Source organism: Neophocaena asiaeorientalis, unplaced genomic scaffold (genome assembly GCF_003031525.2).
Source record: "Neophocaena asiaeorientalis asiaeorientalis breed wild unplaced genomic scaffold, Neophocaena_asiaeorientalis_V1.1 scaffold123, whole genome shotgun sequence".
NCBI lineage: Eukaryota > Metazoa > Chordata > Mammalia > Artiodactyla > Phocoenidae > Neophocaena > Neophocaena asiaeorientalis.
Window position 1 is genome coordinate 6308651 of NW_020173666.1, and position 22740 is coordinate 6331390.

Sequence of the window (22740 nt, forward strand, 5' to 3'; positions counted from 1 at the left end):
CTTGTATCTCTCGAGTTTCTACAAGTTTATGGCAAATGTCAATTGTGAGAAAGCAGCAGCTCTCTATTCACTGTTTTAACAAACAGAGCCAGCGGACACTATACCCTCTTCCTAACCCATTGGCTTGTTTCTACAATAATTTCTCGGTTCATCTGTGAGCTCCCCGATGGCTTGCCGCTGGTCTCTGCATCAACACACAATGTAAGATATGCTTCTAGGGTCACCCTTGCCCCACCTTTGCCGCCACCAAAAATGATGGTCCCACAGTGCATTTCCCACCTCACTCCATTAGCGGAAAATCTATGTTGATTATCTGCAATAATCACGCTAACTAGATAGGTATTGGTTTTCCAGATGCAGGTCACGTTTTAAAATTACAACTGCCCCACATATGTTATTGTGTCTCTGGACTTCTCATAGCAGTCAGAGAATAAATATAAGTGAGGTCTTATAAAATAAGACCTGTTCGAAGCACTTATCACATCCTTGTTATCTCCCAGATTAAATAGAATTTAGAAAGAAGCAATAGCTTTAAAGACTTACAGCCAGGTCTGACAGAAACTTTTACTTAAAACTTTCTAAATAACTTACTTTTGAGGAATCTTTCCCCAAGAGCAAACGCTGATTCACCTACCCCACCCTACCCCAGCCCACCCCCCAGCCTGCCGGTTGTTAATTCTCCAGGGGAGGAAAAAATAAAGAAACATTACTGAAGTAGAAAAATGAGCACCGCCACTGTCACTGAGATTCCCCACTGCGTGTCCATGAGATCCCGAGAAATGATGCAAGGTGATCCCCACCAGAGAGCTGGGCTGGGGCGTCTTGCCCTGTGTTCTCTGAATCCGCTTATTTTATTCAGTGGAAATCTCTCGAAGATTCTTTTTACTGAGGTATAGTTGATTTACAGTATTATATAAGTTATACGTGTACAACAGTTTTTAAAGATTATACTCTAGTTGTAGTTATTATGAAATATTAGCTATATTTCCTCCGCCGCACGATATACCCCTTATTTCTTCTATAAATGTATATATAGAATGTATATAATATATCTGGGCGCTCTGAAGAGAGGGCAAGGTCATGGATGGGCAGGTGAGAATTAGGAGAAAAGATGGAGGAAGATGGGGATCCAGAGAGGTCAGCTGTTCAGTGTGAGCAGCTACATTCAACATTGTTTATTTATTCCCAGGCTCTGAGCTAGCTCTTGGACACCATTAAGATTCTGTGAGCACACAGAATGATGTGAAGCCTCTAATCGGTGCCATGTGCCTCTCTGCCAGGCCAGGCCTGGGCCAGAGCAGCTCAGCCTAGGAAAATAACCTCACTTGCCCTACCCTGACTTTGGTCTCAGCTGGCTGTGAACAGAGCAGGCCAGTCCATTGGACCAAATGGCCTCTGACACTGGAGAAGTGTACATGGTCTTTAACAGTCCTCAGAACTTTCTTGCACCTCAGATGCCCTTGAAGAGCCTTAACCCCGATTTGAAGAACGCCAGTCTACGGCTATGTCCTATAATTGTTTACCCTCAGGCTTTAGGGTGCAGATGATCTTTGAATACGCTGCAGTACTTCAGGATTAGACCAGATTTTCTTAATCCGAAACCTGTGTACCCCTTAGATGAAATAAAATGAAAACCCCTTGTCTGGGAAGAGAACCTAAACCATTCATCACATGTTCAAAGGAGCCATGTCTAGAAAAATATGGAGAGTCGCTGCCCGGGAGGAGAGCTTCCACGGGGGCAGGAAGGGCCCGCCTCCCTCCACCGCCACGCCGGGCACAAATGCCTCACAAAATTGCTACCTAGAGGGAATTCTCCATTTGGTTTTACCTTGACAGGGCCTCTGTTGTGGCCCATCACCGCAGTCTATCAGGGGCCTTGGTAGCAAGTTCAGCTGCAGGGATTTTTATGTTCATGGAACTGACTGACCACTGTGGGGCTTAGAGCCACAGATGAGTCTGAGTGGGTGTAGGAAGTTGTCACATGCTACACATTTGAACTAACTTTCTAGTAAGAGTAGAGCCAATGGTTATAGCTCTTTCTGCCAGAGTGAAAAAAAGAGAGTACAGAGAAAGAGTGCCTGTGTGTGCCTGGTGGGCGCTGGGCGGGGTTGGAGGAGGGGTTGTGGGCTAGCTTGCTAACACACTCCAGCAGTCCGTAAACAGAGAGTCTTGAGATGCATATTCAACACCAGTTATGGAAGGAGGGATTCTACCATGCCTGAGGAAAAAGAATAAATCCATAGGTATCAAAACGAGTCCTACCCATTTTCTGAGACGTTACGGAACGCTTCATTCTTATAGGTGCATGTGGTTCTTACGTTACAGATTACCCAGGCTTCTGTTACAGTCCTGAGGGAGAGACAAAAGCCTTTTGTGGCTCTAAAGATGGTTCTGCTTCATATCGGCTAAGAAGAAAATCTGGTAAATAGGATGCGGTAATCAAGATAATTATGGGGCGTTAGTCGTGAAAGTCCCTTTCAGTCTGACAAAAAGGTATATTCTTTCGGGTTTTTGAGCACACCGCCAGTTTGAATACCTTCGAGAATGCCTCCAGTTGGGGCTCTCAAGCTTTGGTTCTAAAACTCTTTCTACTTAACTCTCTATTTTCCAGTGAATATAAAAAAACATGTCAATCAACTAAGTTCACTTTGTATAGCATGTTATTACCATTGGCCTGCAGGTACTTAAATTCTCTTTACTATCGCTGGTGAAAAATTGTATCCTGTAAATGACGCATCCCAAAGAGTATTCAGACCTAAAATTTTAACACACATTTGCTAAACCAGACTTCGTGTGGTATTCCCTTAGCCCTCAGATTGTTTTTTTCCATTTAAATCGGCATTTATTGAGTATCTACCTGATTTCCTGCACTGCACTAGGAACTGGGAATGTACGAATAATACACAGGATTCCTGCTTGCAAGGAGTTTGTAGTCTAGTGGGAGAGTCCAAAAAAGGTTGAATAAATACCAGTTCGTACAATGGAGCTGTAGTAGAGGTTGAATGGAAGAAAGAGCGGGGAGACAAAGGAGAGAGGTGAACCCTCTAGGAAGGAGAGAGAAGGCCATACAGAGCAGAGGACCAGTACCCCAGATGGGATCTGGGAGCCGAGGAGCCTGATGGGGTGGGAATAGCACATGCAAAGGCCCTGAGACTTGAGCCAGCGTACCTTAGATCAGACAGCTGTTGCCAGTTGTTTGGCCTGGCTGCAAGGTGGGCCGGAGGTGGAGGTGGGCAAGGTCAATCGGAAAGAGATGTGGCTGGAAGTACAGATTGGGCCCTGATCGTGGAAGGCCGAGTAGGCCACGCAGAGGGTTTGAACTTTATCCTGCAAGCTATGGAAGGATTTTAAGCAATGAAATGTTTGCCTTTTAAAATGAGAGTTCTGGCTCGATGTGGAAAATGAAGTAAGCAGGGAGAATTGGTAGGAGGCTGTTCCTCTAGCTTGGGCGAGAGATGGTAAAGGTTTGGAATAAGACAGTGGTGATTGGGATGGAGCGTTCCTGGGATCCCACAAGACCATGATGCATGAAAACTGGAGAAACTTAAAATGATGTCCTGGTTACTAACTAGGGAGGGTAACGTGAGTGACAACTAAGATAAGAATCCAAATGGAAGAGCAGATGGAGGAGACTGGTGAGCTGCGACTGGGACATGTTGAGTTTGCTGGGTCTATGGGCATGTTGGGGACACGTCAGATGTACAGTTGGCATCTGAGACCAGGGCTCTGGCAGAAGAATATAAAATTGAATATTATCCGCTTATAGGTGGTAGTTAAAGCTCAGAACATTGCTCTACTAGTTGGTAGGGTTGGTTTTCTGTTAGGTGACTCCAGATTGCACAGCTTACTATTTATCCTACAGTTTTGATGTCTTGCTGCTAAGTATCTCTAAGCAATCAGGATTTAGGTGAATTTGATAGAAAATTTCTAGAGCTCAATTCATTTGCCCATAACCTAATAATTCACTTATAAAGAAAAAAACTTGATTTGGTTTTGCAAATGATGCTGGCCTTATCTTTTCACTCAGAACCTTCCTCAAGATCGCATAAAGTTTTGAAGACCAGCGGTAAGTCCTAAAATAACTTTCTTTTTTCATTCTTGTTGATATCCACTAAGTCAAACCATACACAAAAAAATAAACACCAGATTAATTACAGATTGGCAGATTTGATTAACCCCATTATAAAATGTAAAGCTGAATGACATAAAATGTTTGCAGCATAGATAATGGGCATAAAAAGATGAATATCTGTGAAGGTTGATGTTAAGAAATCCCATATATCAAAAAGAAAGGACAGGGGCTTCCCTGGTGGCACAGTGGTTAAGAATCTGCCTGCCAGCACAGGGGACATGAGTTCGAGCCCTGGTCCGGGAAGATCCCACATGCCACGGAGCAACTAAGCCTGTGCACCACAACTACTGAGCCTGCGCTCTAGAGCCCGCAAGCCACAGCTACTGAAGCCCGCGTGCCTAGAGCCTGTGCTCCACAACAAGAGAAGCCACCGCAATGAGAAGCCCGCGCACCGCAACGAAGAGTAGCCCCTGCTCACCGCAACTAGAGAAAGCCCATGCACAACAACAAAGACCCAACACAGCCAAAAAATTAATTAATTAATTAATTAAATCTATTTAAAAAAAGAAAGGACAAAGGACTCTTTTAATAAATTTATTTTTTTATTATATTATAATTTATTTATTGTTTCTGGCTGCGTTGGGTTTTCGTTGCTGCGCGCGGGTTTTTCTCTGGTTGCAGCGAGTGGGGGCTACTCTTTGTTGCGGTGCGTGTGCTTCTCATTGCAGTGGCTTCTCTTTGCAGAGCCTGGGCTCTAGGCGTGCGGGCTTCAGTGGTTGTGGCATGTGGGCTCAGTAGATGTGGACTCTTTTTTGAAAGGCAGAGAATATAATCGGGCAGTTTCACAGAAGAAACACAAACTGCCAATAAAATTTACAAATGGTCACCTGTATTAGTGATCAGAAAAATCATACATTTCAATGAGATAAATGGAGAGGAGAAAGCTGTGGGCTTGGCCAAAAGAAAAGAAAAACAGGCACTCTGAAACTGTTGGTGTATACATTTCTGCAACCTTTTTGAGGCAAAATTTGTTAATGCCCATTTAAATTTAAAATGTGTATTTGCTCTTGAACCAACAATTTCAAATTTTTCACCCATAGAAATTTCACAATGTACACTTCCTGTATAGAAGTGCTCACCCAAGTGAGCACAGATCTATGAGTATCTGTGTTCTTTGCAGAGTTTATATAACAAGACACCACATAAAATGCCCATCTAGTGGGAAATAGTTTTAAAAGTTGTAGTAAATTCTGGAATACTACATGGAATATTCTGCAGCTATCAAAAAGAATCAAGTACGTATCTGTCTACTGATAAGAGTGTCTACATATATTTAGCAGGAAATTCAATTTTGCATATTACACCTTTAAGAGCAAAAAAACTGTGCACTGTTGTGGGATTGGGGCAGTGGGCATGGGACCTGGGAAGATGAACATCAAACTTTTAAGTGTGGCTACCTCTGCAGGGTGGAATTTGTGGAGAGGGTTTGATCACTTTTTACTTTAAATGCTTCTGTAATTAAACCGTGTTGAAAGATGAGACACACATGATCAGAGTATCATAAGGGTATCTATGAGGATGTGGCTAGTAAATCTCTCCCCACAATTCCTCTTGCACCCTCCTTAGCACAGTGCCAAGGTGACCCTGTTGATAAATGCTATATCTTCAATGAAAGCCAATAGAATATTTAAAAATTAACAGAAGCATAATCTTATGTTTAAGTGAGTTTCATGGCTTAGGGCATGTCGATTATTTTTTCAGGTAATATATATTTGGGTGGGGGGAAGCTTTTGAAACGGATTAATATGAATTGGTCCATTGCTCTCAGGGATTTAAGGAAGATACTTATCACTCAGATACATGTATGGTTGTTTTACATGTAGTACAAGATCTATACTTGGATAACTGAGAGGCATTTTCTAAAAGTTAGGTCTCGAGCCCAGAGATGCTTGGGCTTCAATTATTAACAATAAGTTTAAAAGTCCTATAAAATATGAGTGCTTACCTACGTATGAGAGAGACATTTTTAATCCTCAAACTTAAAAAATAAAAAAACTTTTATTTTTCAGAGACAGTACAAGACATCCAAAAGGTAAGTACTATTGACATTTCTTATTTGGAAATGTTTACTTTAGGTGCCCTTTATGCCTACCCTTTCCTTATATGTCTCATCTCCAGCTAATCTTCCAAGTGTAAACAATTATTTTACATGTTGAAATAGATTTAAGTTAGGGCTCGTCCTTATCAACTCTCCCCCCACCTCACCACCCCAGCTTCATCTCTCAGAACCAAGGCAATGATTTCTTCATCCTTCTGCCCCACCTCTCTATTCAGAAGCTATTACCTTAAGATGTAACACCCGGGCTTCCCTGGTGGCGCAGTGGTTAAGAACCCGCCTGCCAATGCAGGGAACACGGGTTCGAGCCCTGGTCCGGGAAGATCCCGCATGCCATGGAGCAACTAAGCCCATGTGCCACAACTACTGAGCCTGCACTCTAGAGCCCGTGAACCACAACTACTGAGCCTGCGTGCTGCAACTACTGAAGCCTGCGCGCCTAGAGCCCGTGCTCCGCAACAAGAGAAGCCATCGCAATGAGAATCCCAGGCACCGCAACGAAGAGTAGCCCCCGCTCACTGAAACTAGAGAAAGCCTGTGTGCAGCGACGAAGACCCCAACACAGCCAAAAATAAAATAATAATAATAAAATAAATTAATTTAAAAAAAAAGATGTAACACCCACACAGGGCTAGTGTGGTTCACCCCACATTGCCCTGTGCCTCTGTGCATATAAGACTGAGGCTCTTGCATCCTGAGTATTTGCTCCCTTTTCAAAGCATCAGACTTCAATCACAAAGATCCCCGTCTAAGAATATGGTCCTGCTGCTGGTATAAGAGGTGTGATCATATGTGGTATAATGGAACTTCACTATATCAAGCTTTGATTTTTCTCCCTCCAATAAAAGGTTAGGAGAGGCAGAATACAAATGGTATGTTGTATTAGAAGATGTATATTCAAATTTATTACCTACGAACAATGCATATTGTATCCTGACCTGGGTAAACCACATCCAGTATGCCTGCTGATCAACTGGCTTACTTAACAGTGCTTAGGGGACTGAGCGCAGCTTCTCGCTTCATGCTCTGTATCTGTAGCAACGTGGCTGTGAAAATCTCCCCCGCGATTCTACGTGCTCCACTCCTTGGCACAGGGCCAAAGTGACCCTGTTAATAAATAATGTATCTTTCAGTTTAGACGCCTAAATGTCTAAAAATCAACATGGTCTTATCACTAAGCTATTTGCTTAAAATTACGGCATGTGGATTTTTTTCAGGTAGTACATATTCCTGTTTGAAAGCTTTTGGAATTTATTAACATGAATTGGTTCATTGTCCTGAAATATAGCATGAGATTTTGATTTTTTTAATGTACTTTGTTTTCATAAACAAACACTGGGACGGTGCCCTTGTAAGGCAGCCAAGCTATGATCACGGAGCAAGCCTGGCTTAGTACCAGCTAGGGGAATCGCTCTATTAGTCCTAGAGATACAATCTCAAGAGCTTCTCGGAAACTTTCTACGATAGTGATCGAGTCAAGTCTCCATATGGGGACTAACTAAACCTTATACAATCTGAAGACAAGAAAGAAAGAAAACACCAATGTACTTTTTTCTTAGTGGTAAAATTCCATCTCCTAACAAAAATGAATGTATACTAAATGCAGGGAGAGATTAAAGAGATAAAGAGATTAACGTTTCTCCTAGAATATACCTTCTAAAGCCGTGTTTGTGTGTGTGTGCATGTGTGTGTAGAGCGAGAGATAGAGGGAAGGAGAGAGGGAGAGAGATTTAGCTCATATATAAACTGAGGATTAAGACATGGGTTCAAATCCATTTATGCCATTTATAAGCTGTATGACTGTAAGCAAGTTGTTAAACCTTACCAAGACTTAGTTTCCTAATTTATGGAATTGTTATAAAGATTAAATGCGATATGTTTTTTAATGTGCTTAGTACAATATTTGGCACAAAACAAGGGCCCCATAAATTAGCTCTTATTATGTTATTATTAAGTAACCGTAATGCTGAGAATGTGGAAAACTGTTCATCACGAGGGATCGACACTACATACTTCTGTGCTGTGTCCAATCCATATACTGATTATTTCTAAATCTAACAGCTTCCTCAGTTCTCCTAATGATTTATTTGATATAAAATTTCACCTTCCAAATTACCGCTAACTTCACTTCAAGTGTAGTTACCTTTCGGGAATTCCCTGGCAGTCCAGTGGTTAGGACTCTGCACTTCCACTGCCGGGGACACGGGTTTGATCCCTGGTTGGGGAAATAAGATCCCGCAAGCCACGCAGCGTGGCTGAACAAACAAACAAAAAAAGTGTAGTTACCTTAAAAATATATTTTGATATTAACAATTCGGGGTTTCTAATTTTCTAAAATGTCTGGGAATTTTTCTGGAATGAAAGATTTTAAGAAGGTATTACTTCTGACTGTTCACAGCATTGTTTTGTTACACTTCCACAGTGTTTGATCATGATTTAACTAGCTAATACTAACTTGTTTTATTTTATAAAATGTAGTTACTGCGTACCTATATTTTATAAACATTTTACCAGTGCAGTCTGAGTAAGAGGAAAAGGGAGAGATATTAAAGGGTAAAGAAAAAAAACAGAAGAGCCAAAATATAATATATATATCTGTATGTGTGCACATATATCTATATGTGTGTGTATTCATTTATTCCTAGTCTTCAAATAGTCCACATTTTTTTTTTTTTTTTTTGCGGTACGCGGGCCTCTCACTGTTGTGGCCTCTCCCGTTGCGGAGCACAGGCTCCGGACGCGCAGACTCAGCGGCCATGGCTCACGGGCCCAGCCGCTCCGCGGCATGTGGGATCTTCCCGGACCGGGGCACGAACCCGCGTCCCCTGCATCGGCAGGCGGACTCTCAACCACTGCACCACCAGGGAAGCCCCACATTTTTACTATTTGAAAAAAGTGAACAAAAGATTAAATGACTGATTCGATGTTTTTAGCTTTAAATTTTTAATAGAAAAACAACATTCAGGATAAAATTTTATCTTTGCCCTCCCTGATAGACAGACAGGCAGGTAAGCAGACAGACAGACATATTAATAGGTGGATATTCCAAGGTAATATGTATCCCAATTTCATTGATCAGTGATGAAAAATTCTTGCTAATTTGACATTTCCAATAGGTTACTATAGTGTTTTGACCAGAAAATATACCCCTGGTACTAATTAGTTTGAACCTGTCTTAACCCTTTCAAATCTTTGAAGCTAATCCCAGTACCCACAGAGGGCATCAGAGGGCAGTCCACTCCCTGTCTGCACAGTTGAGCTCCATCAGGAAAGGTTCCAAGTTATAACAGACCCATTGTTTTCTCTGATTAAAAATCATTAATGAAAAAAAAAAAATCATTAATGTCACTCATATTTTACTCCCTAATTGGCATCTAAATATTGCTTAATTAAATGTATTTTGAAAGAAAGTAGAAATTTCATTAGGTCAGTAGTGGATTAAATTAAATTCCTGCAACAAAGGCTCTTTTGCCTAGAATCTATAAACCAAGGCACTGCTGGTCAGGTTCATGCAGGTCTGCAGATTTAAAGGAAAACCCTTGGGGGTCTGCAGTCAGATCACCGGCAGGGGTGTTTCTCGTAGACTGGAAACCACAGTAAGACCGCTAAGAATCAAACCCCAAATAGAAATCAGATACCATGGCCCTTGACACCTATATATGTTCATTTATATAATGTTATTTACCGAGAACACATCGGAATTATTAGAAATATCTAAGAGTTCTCTGTGTTTAGCCAATTCCCTGCAGTGGGGAAAGGTATTTGGAATCAAGCCTGGGTTTACATGCTAGCCTTTCCACTGCTGGGGGAGATCATGTTACTGAATCCTAAGAGCCTAGATTTCCTTACTGTGAAACTGGTACAATCATATCTAATCCAAAGAGTGATTGTGAACGTTAAGTTTGGAGAATGTCTTCAAATGGCCTAGCCTATTTCTAAGCAAATATCAGTTCCTGTCCTTTCTGCTCCTTTTGCAAAAAATCTGATGTGCTTTTCAACTCAGTTAAAATCAACAATGTTTGGGCCTCCCTGGTGGCGCAGTGGTTGAGAGTCCGCCTGCAGATGCAGGGGACACGGGTTCGTGCCCTGGCCCGGGAAGATCCCACATGCCGCGGAGCGGCTGGGCCCGTGAGCCATGGCCGCTGAGCCTGCGCGTCCGGAGCCTGTGCTCCGCCACGGGAGAGGCCCCAACAGTGAGAGGCCCGCGTACTGAAAAAAAAAAAAAAAAAAAAAAAAAAAAAAAATGTTTACTGATCATTTTCTTTAAGAATATCACAGTCTAGGGGGAGAGGCAATGTGTAAATACAGGAGAACATCCTAAGTTATGTGTCCTGTGGTGCTACAATTCAATCGATATGTCTCTATCCTCCTCAGGTTTCCAGAGAGGAAGGGTCTCCCCAGCTGACTTCAGCAGGGCCGTCTCCTGCCCAGAGGAACAGTCAGCCGAGCAGTTCTGCCATTATCAGCGTGCTTCGTGGGGGCGGGGCCGTCAGAAGCATCTGGACGGACCACCAGATCCGGCAAGCCTTGTTCCCCAGTCGGCGGTCTCCGCAGGAGAATGAGGAGGATGAAGATGATTATCAGATGTTCCTGCCATCCTTCTCCCCTTCAGATCTGAACTCTGCCCGACTGTGTGAGGACAGCACTTCCAGTCGACCTTGCAGTTGGCACATGGGACAGGTCGAGTCCTCGGAGACCCCCAGCTCTGGCCACAGGGTTGTGCGGCGGGCCAGCAGTGCTGGCGAGAGCAACACATGTCCCCCTGACATGAGAAATAGGGACAGTGACAGCCCTCAGTACAGCTCCCGAAGGGAACTGCAGAATGACCCTAAAACAGAGGGGCTGGACGGGATGACTCCCTTCGGGTCCTCTGTAGAGTTGACCATTGATGACATAGACCATGTCTATGATAACATAAGTTATGAGGACTTGAAACTGATGGTGGCTAAACGGGAAGAAGCTGAAGCCCCTCCCCCCAAATCAGCCAGGGACTCTGCTCGCCCCAAGAGCACCCCGGAGCTGGCCTTCTCAAAGAGGCCGGCAAGCCCAGAGAAGAGCCCTCTGCACCCCCAGAGAGATGGTGCCTCCCCAGGCCGGGAGGCGTGGAACCAAAGCTCACGCGAACTCCAGGTGGTGGAGGAGAACGTCTACGACACCATCGGGCTCCCAGAGGCGCCCTCGCAGGACTTCAAGTGCAGCAGCCTAAAACGTCCCAAGAGGAGCACCTTCCTGGGCCTGGAGGCCGACCTGGGGTGCTGTGACAGTCTGAGGGCCTCTGTTTCCCAGGACAGCCTCCAGTTCAGCGAGGACGAGGCGCCCTACCCCCCGGGACCCTCCGATAACGATTATCTGAGTTTGTTCTATAACTCCTTCGGCTGCAACTTGTCCATAGCTGATCGGTCCATCTCCGATAAACTGTCTGAAGAAGTAGATGAAATCTGGAATGACCTGGAAAATTACATCAAGAAAAACGAAGTCAAAGCCAGAGACCGGCTCCTGGCGGCGTTTCCCGTTAGCAAAGACGATGTGCAGGAGCGGCCGCTGGCGGGCAGCGCCCCGGAGCTGGGCGCGCGCTCCCCACGTTCCCTGCCCGCGGGCCGGGCCCTCCTCGTGCCGCCCAGAGACAGGCCGGGGCCGGTCTCCTGCACGCTTGACCTAACCCCAGCCTCCAAAGACGGCTCCTGCCTGAGTCTCCACCGGCTGTCGCTGGTCAGTGACCTGCCGCCCGTGGAGAGTCCCTACGACGTGGCCAGCAGCAGCCCGTCCCCTGCAGACCTGAAGAACCCCGACCCCGGCATGGACACCGCAGACAAGACCAGGAGCAGGGTTTTCCTGATGGCCAGGCAGTACAGTCAGAAGATCAAGAAGGCAAATCAGCTGTTAAAGGTGAAAAGCCCGGAGCTGGAGCAGCCGCCTGGCGGCCACGTGCAGAAGCAGGTCCCCAGGGACCTGGCGGCCATCCTAGAAGAAAAGAAGCAGGGCGGGCCCGCCATCGGTATGTCTCCCGCGCTGCCCTTCTCCTTCCGAGGACTGGGAGAGAGCCCTGTTCTGGTTCTCAGTGTCCTTAGCACCGTGAGGGTGCTGTCACCCAGATGTTCATTCTCACAGAGAGACCCCAGACTCACTGACGCACAGATGAGGCCGGCCCTGCACCCACCACATCCCACCAGTGGGAGGCGATTGGGTCTGGAGGGTTTCCTGGTGTCTGTGACATCATCACTCCAGATATGATATTTGAAACAGTGTTCTCTAATACAATCTAGAGCTGAAACATAGCCGTCAGGTTCAGTTTCAGTGTGTTAGGAGGGGTAGCTGTGTAGCAGGGCAAGAGTTTAAGGTTTGGACGAATATGGAATAGGATTGCTCTTTGCTCCGGAATCCTAAGAAAAACGCCTACTCATCCTAACAAAGACAAAAAGGAGGCCTTTTTGCATGTTTTTTTTTTAGCTCTTCACACTGTAACTCGGCTGTTTTCTCATGTGTTACATTTTCTAGTTGCTTTTTTTGAATAGCTGCTGTAATGCATTTAATACTGTCTCATTTGGTATTCTCCTGTATGCTTCCAAGAAGTTTAATTCTTTGAGTCAAGCCTCCTTTTTGGGCAGAACCAAACCAGGATCACGTGCGTGATATTGGTACCATTAGGGTTTAGGAATGAGAGGATCACGGTTTGACTTTTCCTCTATTGTAAAGAAGTACATATCCCCTGGGTAAATTACACAGGGTTCTCAGTGGAAGGGCATGATGTGAATTAAGCACTGGATTGTCAAGGAAAGAAAAAAAACCCTGAGGGTGCTGACTCTCACCTGAGGAGTTTTTCACCTCCAGACCCAGAGAGATTTCTGAGATTAGGGCCCAGGAACTGAATTTTTTTTTTAAGTGTGAGCTTTTGATCCTGTTTTAAGAATCCCAGCCCTGGATCTTCTGACAAAGGATTGTCTCTGTATCAAATGAGAAGAGACAGTTCTCCAATTAAAAATAAAAACCAGATGGCTCAGTATCAGGGCATGTTTCGTTGGTTAGCTTGGTGGCGGCATGGCTCATCTGGCCAACCTGATGCCACCTACCTCCTTTCTTTGAGACTGCTTTCTTAGGTGGAAACCAGAGAATCAGAAGGGGGTATCCAAGTCCTAAATGGATTCACAAGTTGCATGACAAGAATCTGTAGGAAAAAAAGTTTTTTTAAGTTTGGGAGTGTTTAAGAATTACCTAAGTTTACTCTTTTTCCAGAGCTAATCACACAGTAATATTTCTTAACACATAGGGAAGTGAAGCCCTGGAAATGTTACCTGAAGGATTTTACAGACTCTCTGTGACTTGGCCTTCTTTTTAAGTTAGATAAAGGTTAAATGTGATTTTTATATGAATGTGAGAGACGAGATCGCATATATTTTTCTCCTTGCAGTAATATGCTTGAATTAGTCCCTTTTCCAACGCTAGTGTTGCTAAACTGTTGTTACACACAGAAAAAGTGACCGAGTTCCAGCTGCAGGCGGACTGTTTGGGAGTACAGATGGCACTAGAAGCAGTAGTGTGTTGGCCATGCAACCACTGACTGAATCTGGGCTAGGGTGCCTGTTGTTTAAAATGTGGTAATTGCCTGAGGCGGGTTGTTTGGAATGTGGACCATCCCTTAACAGGCGAAGCTCCAACCCTGGTAGAAGCAAGGTCTTCAATACTGAATCATTAGGGCTTACAACTACCTTGAATAATCTTTTTTACCCACCTTTTAAGTATGAATAGATTTCCCTTGGGGGTTTTCTTTTGCTTCCCCCCCGCCCCGGCTTTTTGTTTGTTCTTTCTGTTTTGCCTATTTGTGTCTTCTTGGGCTCCTGTAGGATCATAGCTCTGTGTCTGGGCCCTTTCTTGACATGGTGGGCTACTACTGACATTCTCTCCAAGAGAAGATCTCTCCAGAGTCATCTTCTGAGCCAGCCAGTGTCTCCCCCTGCTGGCTGGCAGGAGCGTGTCCCTAGGGCCTGCCATCTCTCAGACCTGAAGAATCTTCCATCTGGGTGGATCGAGACCACTTCCTGTGCCCACCAGGCTTTCAATCAGTTGACGTGATGACTCCTTTTCTCTCTCTTGTTTATCTGGGCACAGGACGTCGTAATCGAATGGACCGATTCTCCAGACTTCTCCGTATGGGCCTTGCCACTTTGCCAGGAGCTTGCTCTCGGTGTTGTGCGGAAGGAGGGGCGCCCTATTCACCTGCTGAAACTCTCCAGCACCTTTATTGAACGCTCCAGCGGGGGTCTACAGGCCCTGGGCCAGACTTCCGCCTGTAAATCACCCAACCAGGTCTAGCCCCTCCCACCTTTTGGAGCCTGTTGCGGCATGCCGGCCATCTTGTCCCATTATGCCTCACTCCTGACAGTCTTTGAGGCCAAGGAAGCCTTTGGGGTCCCCCCCACACTCTTTGTTTTTTTGGTGATGTTCGCTGTGGGAGAAAACTCCATACAGGCTTGAGGAACTTTCCTCCTTGTGTAAAGTAGGGAAGGCAAGATAACATTTTATGCTCTGTGCTACATCACAGGCAACATCAGAAATGTGGATTTTAATCTCTGTCTTGAAAACAGTATAGTTCATACTTCTCTCAACAAGGATCACTTCAAATTTTTATCTGGAATGATAAGAATTCTACCTTCTAAACTTACAAAAGAGGAATAAACCAGAGATAGCCCTGACGTTGTCACATCATGATAATGTACACGTTCTATAAGGACTATGAATGCCAGAACTAAGAATGAGGGGGAATTTTGATCCAGCTGACTAATACTAAGCTTTTTAGGCTAGAAGTGTCATCTTGGGCTGGCTGTTTCCTGTACATCTGACTAAGGGTATCTAGTTAATAACAGCCATTGCTCTGGAAGCTTGTCTCATGTTCATGTTGGCATCAAGCAAGTTATAGACTCTCTTAGAAGGTCAAGCTGAGACCAAAAAACCAAAAACTTAGATCGGCACAGTATAGCGTCTACTTGTGAGGTACTTTCTATTCCAAATTTATAAATGGACAACTTTTTATTATCCAAAGATAAACTGTGCCCATTATGAGTTGTCTATAATATATATGTTTACATAGCATTTTACTAAAGGCTGTCTTCCTGCTTCCCCATTTCCTGCTATGCCCAAATTGTACACTGCCTTTCCACTCTCAGTGGTACAGTCTTAGAGCACATTTATTCTTAACACTATGTTTAGAATAAGTGGAGGCTGTCCAAAAATTATCTGGGTAATTAAGTGGTTCTTGAGACCAATTTCTGCCTAGAGCTGTGCTTGGTTTTCTGTGGGGATTGTTCTCCAAGATTAAAAGCTCATGGACTAGATGGAATAATAAACCAGCTTAGATACAATAACTAGCAGCACGAGCATGCGTACACAACCAATAGCTAAGTATTATGGTGCATATAAGACTTCAGAGAAATCAATTAGAAAAGGATTCATAGAAGTGATAAAGCTTATAGAGGGTCTTGAGAGGTAAATAGGATTTGATTAAGCAAAGGAAGAAGAAGAGAGTGTGATAAAGAAGAAAAAGGCATGAGAAATACTATGGCTATTTTGGATAATACATGGTTTCAGATGATCTGGGCCACCATGTTCCAAAGTCAAGAGCTATTTGTTCTTACAAGACTTCACAGTTAAATTTTGATGCTGCAATAGTTTAACTGAATTTTTTTTGATTAGCTCTCACTGCTTTCTCTCAAATTGTCATTTTCTTGGAACTTTGTAGAAGTTCAAAGCCTTCCTGATTCAGCTGGGGGATCAGGCTCAGAGCCACAGTGTAGGTGAGAATGGCTTGGGAAGAACCGTCTTGACTTTGAGGTGGGACTGCTAACCAAAGACAAGCCTAAAGGTCCAGCTAACATTGGTTGGGTTTCATAGTTAACGAAACGTTGTATATTTCAAGGTGGCTAACAAGGGCGCCTTGGTGTCTATGTAGACTTTCAGTCTCTTAAGGGGTTACCAAATCTTAATTGGTATTGAGAGTCTTTACTATGCCCTTTAAGGAGTAATAGCTCAAGTTTTTGTTACTACAAATTCTAAACTAATAATCTCTGTCCTTCCAAGGAATTTGGACTTGAAAGTCTGAAGGCTCTGAATGAATGTAGGATCTATAATGAGAAGATAAACACTATTTATTCTGATTCCGGGGACTAAGGGGCAAGTAATCGGAGGGGGTTGCAGTTAAAGGGCACACAGAACAACAGCACATTGTTTTCTGTCCCCATAGAAGGCAAACTTGAAAGAAACAGCAGAAACTCAACTAAATGTTTAGTTTAAATTCAAGGAATAATTTACTAACAACAGGTTACTAAAAATATAAAGAGGAAAAAATTATAATGTCACTTGCTGGTCATCATATATAGAATAGATGCCCTCTATAGAGACTGCGTAGATGCGGTCTGAGTGATTTATAGGATTCATGGAATTCTTTGATTCTAGGGTGGTCATGTGGGTACCTGGATTGGGAGGTGGGGGGACACGGCTCTTGAAATTGACATCTCTGGGCTCTCTCTGTTTAATCATTCCTGACCCAAGAGAAATCTCTGTATCTATATCATGGTTCTGTTAATGCCTTTAGAGATGTCTGTACTCAGAAGTGAAGTAGAGAGGATAGTGGCCTCATAGCTTAATTTGAAGTGGCAATAGCTTTCGTGGAAATAACGGTAAAACCCTGTTCTGCAACCAGTACTAGAGAGCATTAGATTATGGATTGTGTGCACAGGATGGTTCATTCTTAATGTCTTGGAAGCATAGATTTCAGTGCCCGGCTTCTCGGTGATAGGAAAGGATGTAAGGATCAGTCAGTACATGTGGTTTTGAAGGGAGGACCTCCTGTCAACATCCCGAGACAGTGGCAGTGGAGGGCTGCCTGGAAAGTGCAGGAACAGCCACCGGGAGCAGACTCTGCTGGGAGTACTTGTCTGAGAGCAATCAAGACTGGTGAGGCAGGGGTAGCCATTGCAGGGTGGATTGTGGTCATGCTTCTTTTAATGACTACTTGAGTTATTTTTCATTGACCAGGGTTTAAGTGCTGACTCTTATTTTTATGTTGCCTGTTTTTAGCACTGGCACACTATTCCATGCTTGTAAAGAACACTAGAAATTGTCATTACAAACAGGGAACGCTTGTGGACCTGCTGTTGAAATAAATAAAATAATCCAGAATTAGATCAAATGAAGTTTTAGGTGGCTTTTTTATTAAACGGGATGATTTTATTAGTTTGTGTTGCTTAGTATTTGATGATTTCTTATCCTCAAACTTAACCTAAAAGTCCTCTCTACTGTTTAAATTTTTTTAATATGTTGCTAGAACGTTCTTGTTTTTTAAATCTTTGCATGTAGAAATGATCCTGTATATATTTATCATTTTAATATTTGCCTTCCAGGTGCCAGGATTGCTGAATATTCCCAACTGTATGACCAGATCGTATTCAGAGAAACCCCCTTTAAGACTCAGAAGGATGGCTGGGCCAGCCCTCAAGACTCCTCCAACCTCAGCTCTGCATCACCTTCCCACACCCAACATGGTAGCGAGGATTGGCTTTTGCATTCAACCTATAGTAATGGAGAGTTAGCAGATTTCTGTCCCCGGCCAGAGCAAGACTTGAAGTCAAAATATCCCACTTTAGAGATCAATACGAAAAGTACCCCAAGACAACTGTCTGCAGCTTGCTCCGTGCCTTCTCTCCAAATCGCTGAGCCTCTGCTGGGCTCCGTGCAGAGACACAGTGTGGTGGTCAGCCAGCCCAACAAAGAGAACTCCTGTCAGGGCCATCTTTACAACTCTCTGGGACGGAAAGGAATCAGTGCTAAATCTCAGCCTTATAACAGGTCCCAGTCATCTTCCTCCATCCTGATAAACAAGTCCGCGGACTCCATCAACTACCCTAGTGAAATGGGAAAGAAACAGCTGCTGTCTTTACACAGAAGTTCAAGGTGGGAGAGTCACCAGGATTTGGTGCCAGGTATTGTTGACTCAGGTCAACAGGGCACTGAAAAACACTCAGATCTCACACTCCAGGACTCACAGAAAGTTCTGGTAGTAAATAGGAATTTACCTTTAAGTGCCCAAATAGCTACCCAGAACTATTTTTCCAATTTCAAAGAGACTGAAGGAGATGAAGATGACTATGTGGAGATCAAGTCAGAAGAAGATGAGCCAATAAGCAGCAAACTTGGACCATATCTGACATCATACAATGATTCTGATAAATTGAATGACTATCTCTGGAAGGGGCCACCTCCCAATCAGCAAAATATTGTCCAATCTCTAAGGGAAAAATTCCAGTGTCTTAGTTCAAGCAGCTTTGCCTAAGGTTCTTAAGAGTAGCTGCCTGAATTAACTTCTTACTGTGCTCATGAATTAGAGATACTGAGATGTTTTGTATGTACCAGATTAGAACAGTTTTGTAATAACCAGAGATGTAAAGTATACTTTCTTTAACAGCACAACTTTTTGAAACAGCTGGCGATCCAGCCAGGATTGTACTGTAGCAAATGTTAGCATCTAACACTGTGTTTTCTGATGTTGATGGTCTTCGTGTTTCATGTAAGTCAATCTTATTTGAAAATTTTAGGCTTTTTTTTTTTTTTTTTAAACATGATGGCCATGGTATTTTTTCCCATATCCTGACAGTTAGTGCCCAGACTTTAAGAAATGCAATAATCATTTCCTATTATCCAGAAGCCACAGGTATACTAGGACTCAAAGGCAGCAAGGAGGACTTTTCACGTTTTTTAAAAAGAAAGGAAACTAAAGCTGTTTAAAGGATTATGCTTACCTCTGACATTTTTGTTAAATTTGTGCCAAGACCCTAGAATAACTTAAACGGGGGATCTCTAATTGGAGTATTGTCTAGGTGCCCATTTTAGGGTTTCTATGCTGGCATTCCTGCATCTAGTTCATTATAAGGCAGAAAATATGTAACTATTGGAAATTAGAATGTATCATGACCAATTTTCTGTAAGTAAAAATCCTTCCCTGTCTTCCTGAACAAGGCCTGGAGAATGTGCTGCTCGTCACTTATTTTACATTTCATGGGATTAAATGAATGATTCCCTTAACGGTTTAAAACCAAGTGCAAGAAAATGCAAATTGACTTATTAGAAAAGATGGGTTGACATCTGGGTACAACTTGATTATCTCATTATATGACAGTTGGGGATGGGGAGAAGATAAAACCCTTCACTACTTTTTGTGCCTGTTTCTAATCATCACGAAGTAAACCATAAACTAAAATAAAGCAAAGCGCTTTAAAGCTACTCTTCCCAGAGCAGTTTTTCAGATGTCCTTTCATGAATTTTATACTCAGCCAAATGACCTGGTCTCAGCCTTGAGAATTTTATTGACTGTAGTGAAATTTATTTTCTAATCCAGACATAATATGGGGGTCTTTTCTCATTGTTTGGGGGCATATAGAAGAGCAGAATCCTTGGTTACTAAATTCTGACTAATCACATCTTTTAAGTTGTAATTATGCTCTTTAAATAGTGGTTCATTATGATATTATGTACTAATACAACTCTTTATGGAAGGAAACAAAAACAAAAGCAAGACCTTGTGAGTAAAACACAAAATTAAAGAAGCTAAAGAGAAAAATGAAGGCAGATTTATTGCCACTTTATACAAATATTTTATTGAAGACTCCAATCAATGTAACAAGTATGTTTTCTCAAACGGTGGCTTTCGCATTCTCACTTTAAGCCATTTTACATTCTGTGGCCTCTTCCCCACCCTCTCAGTTTTCATCTTAAACGATATGATAATCTGTGTAGGGAAAGGGGATCTGGGCTTTTCATTTAAAGATAAGCAATGATATTGATTTGAATCAGTGACATCTACCATAATTCTTTTTCTCTCTTTAAGTGCTATGCCTCTTTTTCTTAAAAACATAAAATGTGACCATCCTTATTTTATACACAGGTACCTAAGGCATTCGTTTTCCTTTTTAAGTAACAAAAAATAACCTAATTTTCTTCTTTCTCCATACTGTACTTTCTTCTTGTAGCTTAGAAAACAAAGTCCATATTGACGAGCATTGTTCTGGAACCATTCCTTCTTTCACTGCCCTCCTTTAAACATGTTATGAGTTTTCAAGAATAAGCAGTATCAGAAAAGAGAAGCGCCGTAACTGAGTATAGATTCTCAGACTTGCTAGAGGTATTTGTAAGGGCGTTTACAAAACAAAGTTACCTGACTTTTCTTGTCCCGGGAATGCAGTTTCCCACTTCTCTGCTTTTTGGTTTGTAAGACCCAAATTCTGTATTATCCATGTTGCTGTGGTGTCTTCCTCTCAGAAATTATTAATTCTCCACACCAATGTCCTGTTGCACGACTTTGATGTCACTTATAGGAACACGCCCCGCTGCACGGAGGCTGCTGTCATACTGTATAAAATGTCTGTATGGTTGTCTTTAGGTTCTAGGACAAATCTGCAGTTCTATACATCCGTTCTGTCAGCCAGGATACAGATTTTGAGATCTGTGTGTATATATATAAAATCAAGTTCGTATTTTCCCTCAAAGTTATTCAATGAGTGCTTTTGTTTAAAATAGTTTCTTCGGGAGGTGGGGTAGGGATGTATATAATTGGGGGAAAAGAGTTATATGTACTTAAACGGATGTCAAGTTCTTACTAGGTCTCTGTACTGAAGGTTCAATTTTTTTTTTTATAAGTTCACTTTTCACCTACTCTATTCTTTGTGCAAAAAAAAACCCCCAGAAAAACAAACAAACAAAAAACCATGCATCTAGGAAAACATAGTTTAAATACTGTATATATGATAATGAAAGTTAGTAATGCTCATTATTTAATAAAGTTTGTAAAGTACAAAGTAACATACAGTGTGAATTAATGTGTTAATTCGAGAAAGATCAAGATTTTTCTGAACTATACTCAGTTATAATACTTTGCCTTATGAGCTGTGCAGAAAATGGTTCAGGGTAGAATTCCCTGGTGGTCCAGTGGTTAGACCAGTGGACTCAGAGCTTCCACTGCAGGGTGCACAGTTTCAATCCCTGGTCAGAAAACTAAAATCCCACAAGCTGAGCAGCATGGCCCAAAAAAAAAAAAAAAGAAAATGGTTCAGGGTAGTGATGATACACCATGTTTCAGTGGCCTTGTGACGGACCATTTTCTGTATCTTTTGATTACTTTTCAAATATTGAATTTAGCCTGGGATTATCACACCCTTCTCTGAAATTCCCCTTAGACCGAGTGCCTTTCCAGGTAACTGGTTTTGATGGTGTGAGGTCATAGAGTAGTCTGACTTGCAGCTGTGGGGTTAAAGTCAGGTGAGGTGGAGGGGAAGAGCCCAGAATGCTGAAGTTTTTTTGGTGCCAAAAGACAAACTTGCCCACTTTACTCTGGTGGTGCAAGCCCACGGGCAAAGCTCACTTTGTGTATCTGTGAAAAAGAACAAAGCTTGATTTTTCCAGACAATAGCTTATTCACAATGCATCATACGATAGGAAAGGAAGGGAAGCAAGCAGTTCCACTTCATTAGTTCTAAAACCATGTCTATTCAGCTCAAACGTAAAAGAACAGGGCTTGGATAGTAAGTAAATTATCCGCTCTACGGGGCAAACACAAGCCCCCAAATATTCTATTGTTTGTATGGCAAGGTATGGCTCTCCATATAAGCATCACAAGACCATGGGTAAGCAGATTCCTTCTTGTATAGACTAGTTAAATCAGAGGCTGTAAACTGGTGGCCCAGAGCCTGAATCTGGTTTATACAGTTTTAAAAAGGTTTAACATGAAAATCCAGATTTCCGCCTTTAAAAAAAAAAAATTAGATCTAGCCTGTTTGGGGCTGGCTTCTGATGAGGTGACTCCGAGATCTGGGGATGGAATTTAAAGGTGAAAATCATCCTGTAAGCCAATAGGGTAGCAGATCCCTGGAGAAAGAAACAGGCGAGGAAGCCATTTTGGGCCTAAGCCATTCTGGGAGCTCAGCCTGGCCAAAACGCTTTCCTTGAACAGGTCTCAGTACTTAATGATCTCAAGGGAAACAAAAGAATAAACTGTTATTAGGCAAGAGAAGTAAAAACAGCAAAGTCCTTATCAGTTGTAAGGACTCCCAGTTCTCTTTCAATGGTAAAGATTAGCCTGAAGCCACAACTACCTGAGGCCCCGAACATAAGAGATGACGTTTGTCGCGCTAGCTTCCTACCTGTTTGTCTTGCCAGTTTTCCCCATTTTCAGACTTGTGCACCTCCATCCTTCCAAATCTTAGCCAGCATAATATTTCTAGACACAAAACAATCCAATCTACAAAGTCCTCCAAATCTGTCTCTGCCTTTACGGGAGCTGCTCCCTTTGCCTGCGTGACCCTCCCACTACGATCCAGGAGAAAACCTGCCAGGTCCGCAACACTCAGCTCAAAAATCACTATTAAGAACTGTGGAGGGTCTGGGATTTTACTCAGCTTGCACGCTAACGAGTTAGCTTGCCTCTGTATCAGAGGTCGGCAGGATAGGCAGCGGGAAAGCGTTGGTCTCCCTTGCTTCTGCAGGCCCCCGGGGGCCTGCAGAGCATCCCAAGTAT

The 22740-nt window shown here is 42.9% G+C and overlaps 1 protein-coding gene across 3 annotated transcripts in view; it reads left to right on the forward strand.

The window, feature by feature from the left end:
- PLEKHG1 (pleckstrin homology and RhoGEF domain containing G1) overlaps positions 1 to 21029 on the forward strand; it is a 216753-nt gene extending 195724 nt beyond the window's left edge. For all 3 annotated transcript variants that reach the window (XM_024748007.1, XM_024748006.1, XM_024748008.1), the window contains 5 exons: positions 2326 to 2421; positions 4028 to 4066; positions 6142 to 6164; positions 10563 to 12183; positions 17579 to 21029. In XM_024748007.1, coding sequence (XP_024603775.1) covers positions 2326 to 2421; positions 4028 to 4066; positions 6142 to 6164; positions 10563 to 12183; positions 17579 to 18507 — 2708 coding nt within the window. In that variant the 3' untranslated portion in view covers positions 18508 to 21029. The remainder of the gene's footprint in view (positions 1 to 2325; positions 2422 to 4027; positions 4067 to 6141; positions 6165 to 10562; positions 12184 to 17578) is intronic.
- The last annotated feature ends 1711 nt before the right edge of the window (positions 21030 to 22740 follow it).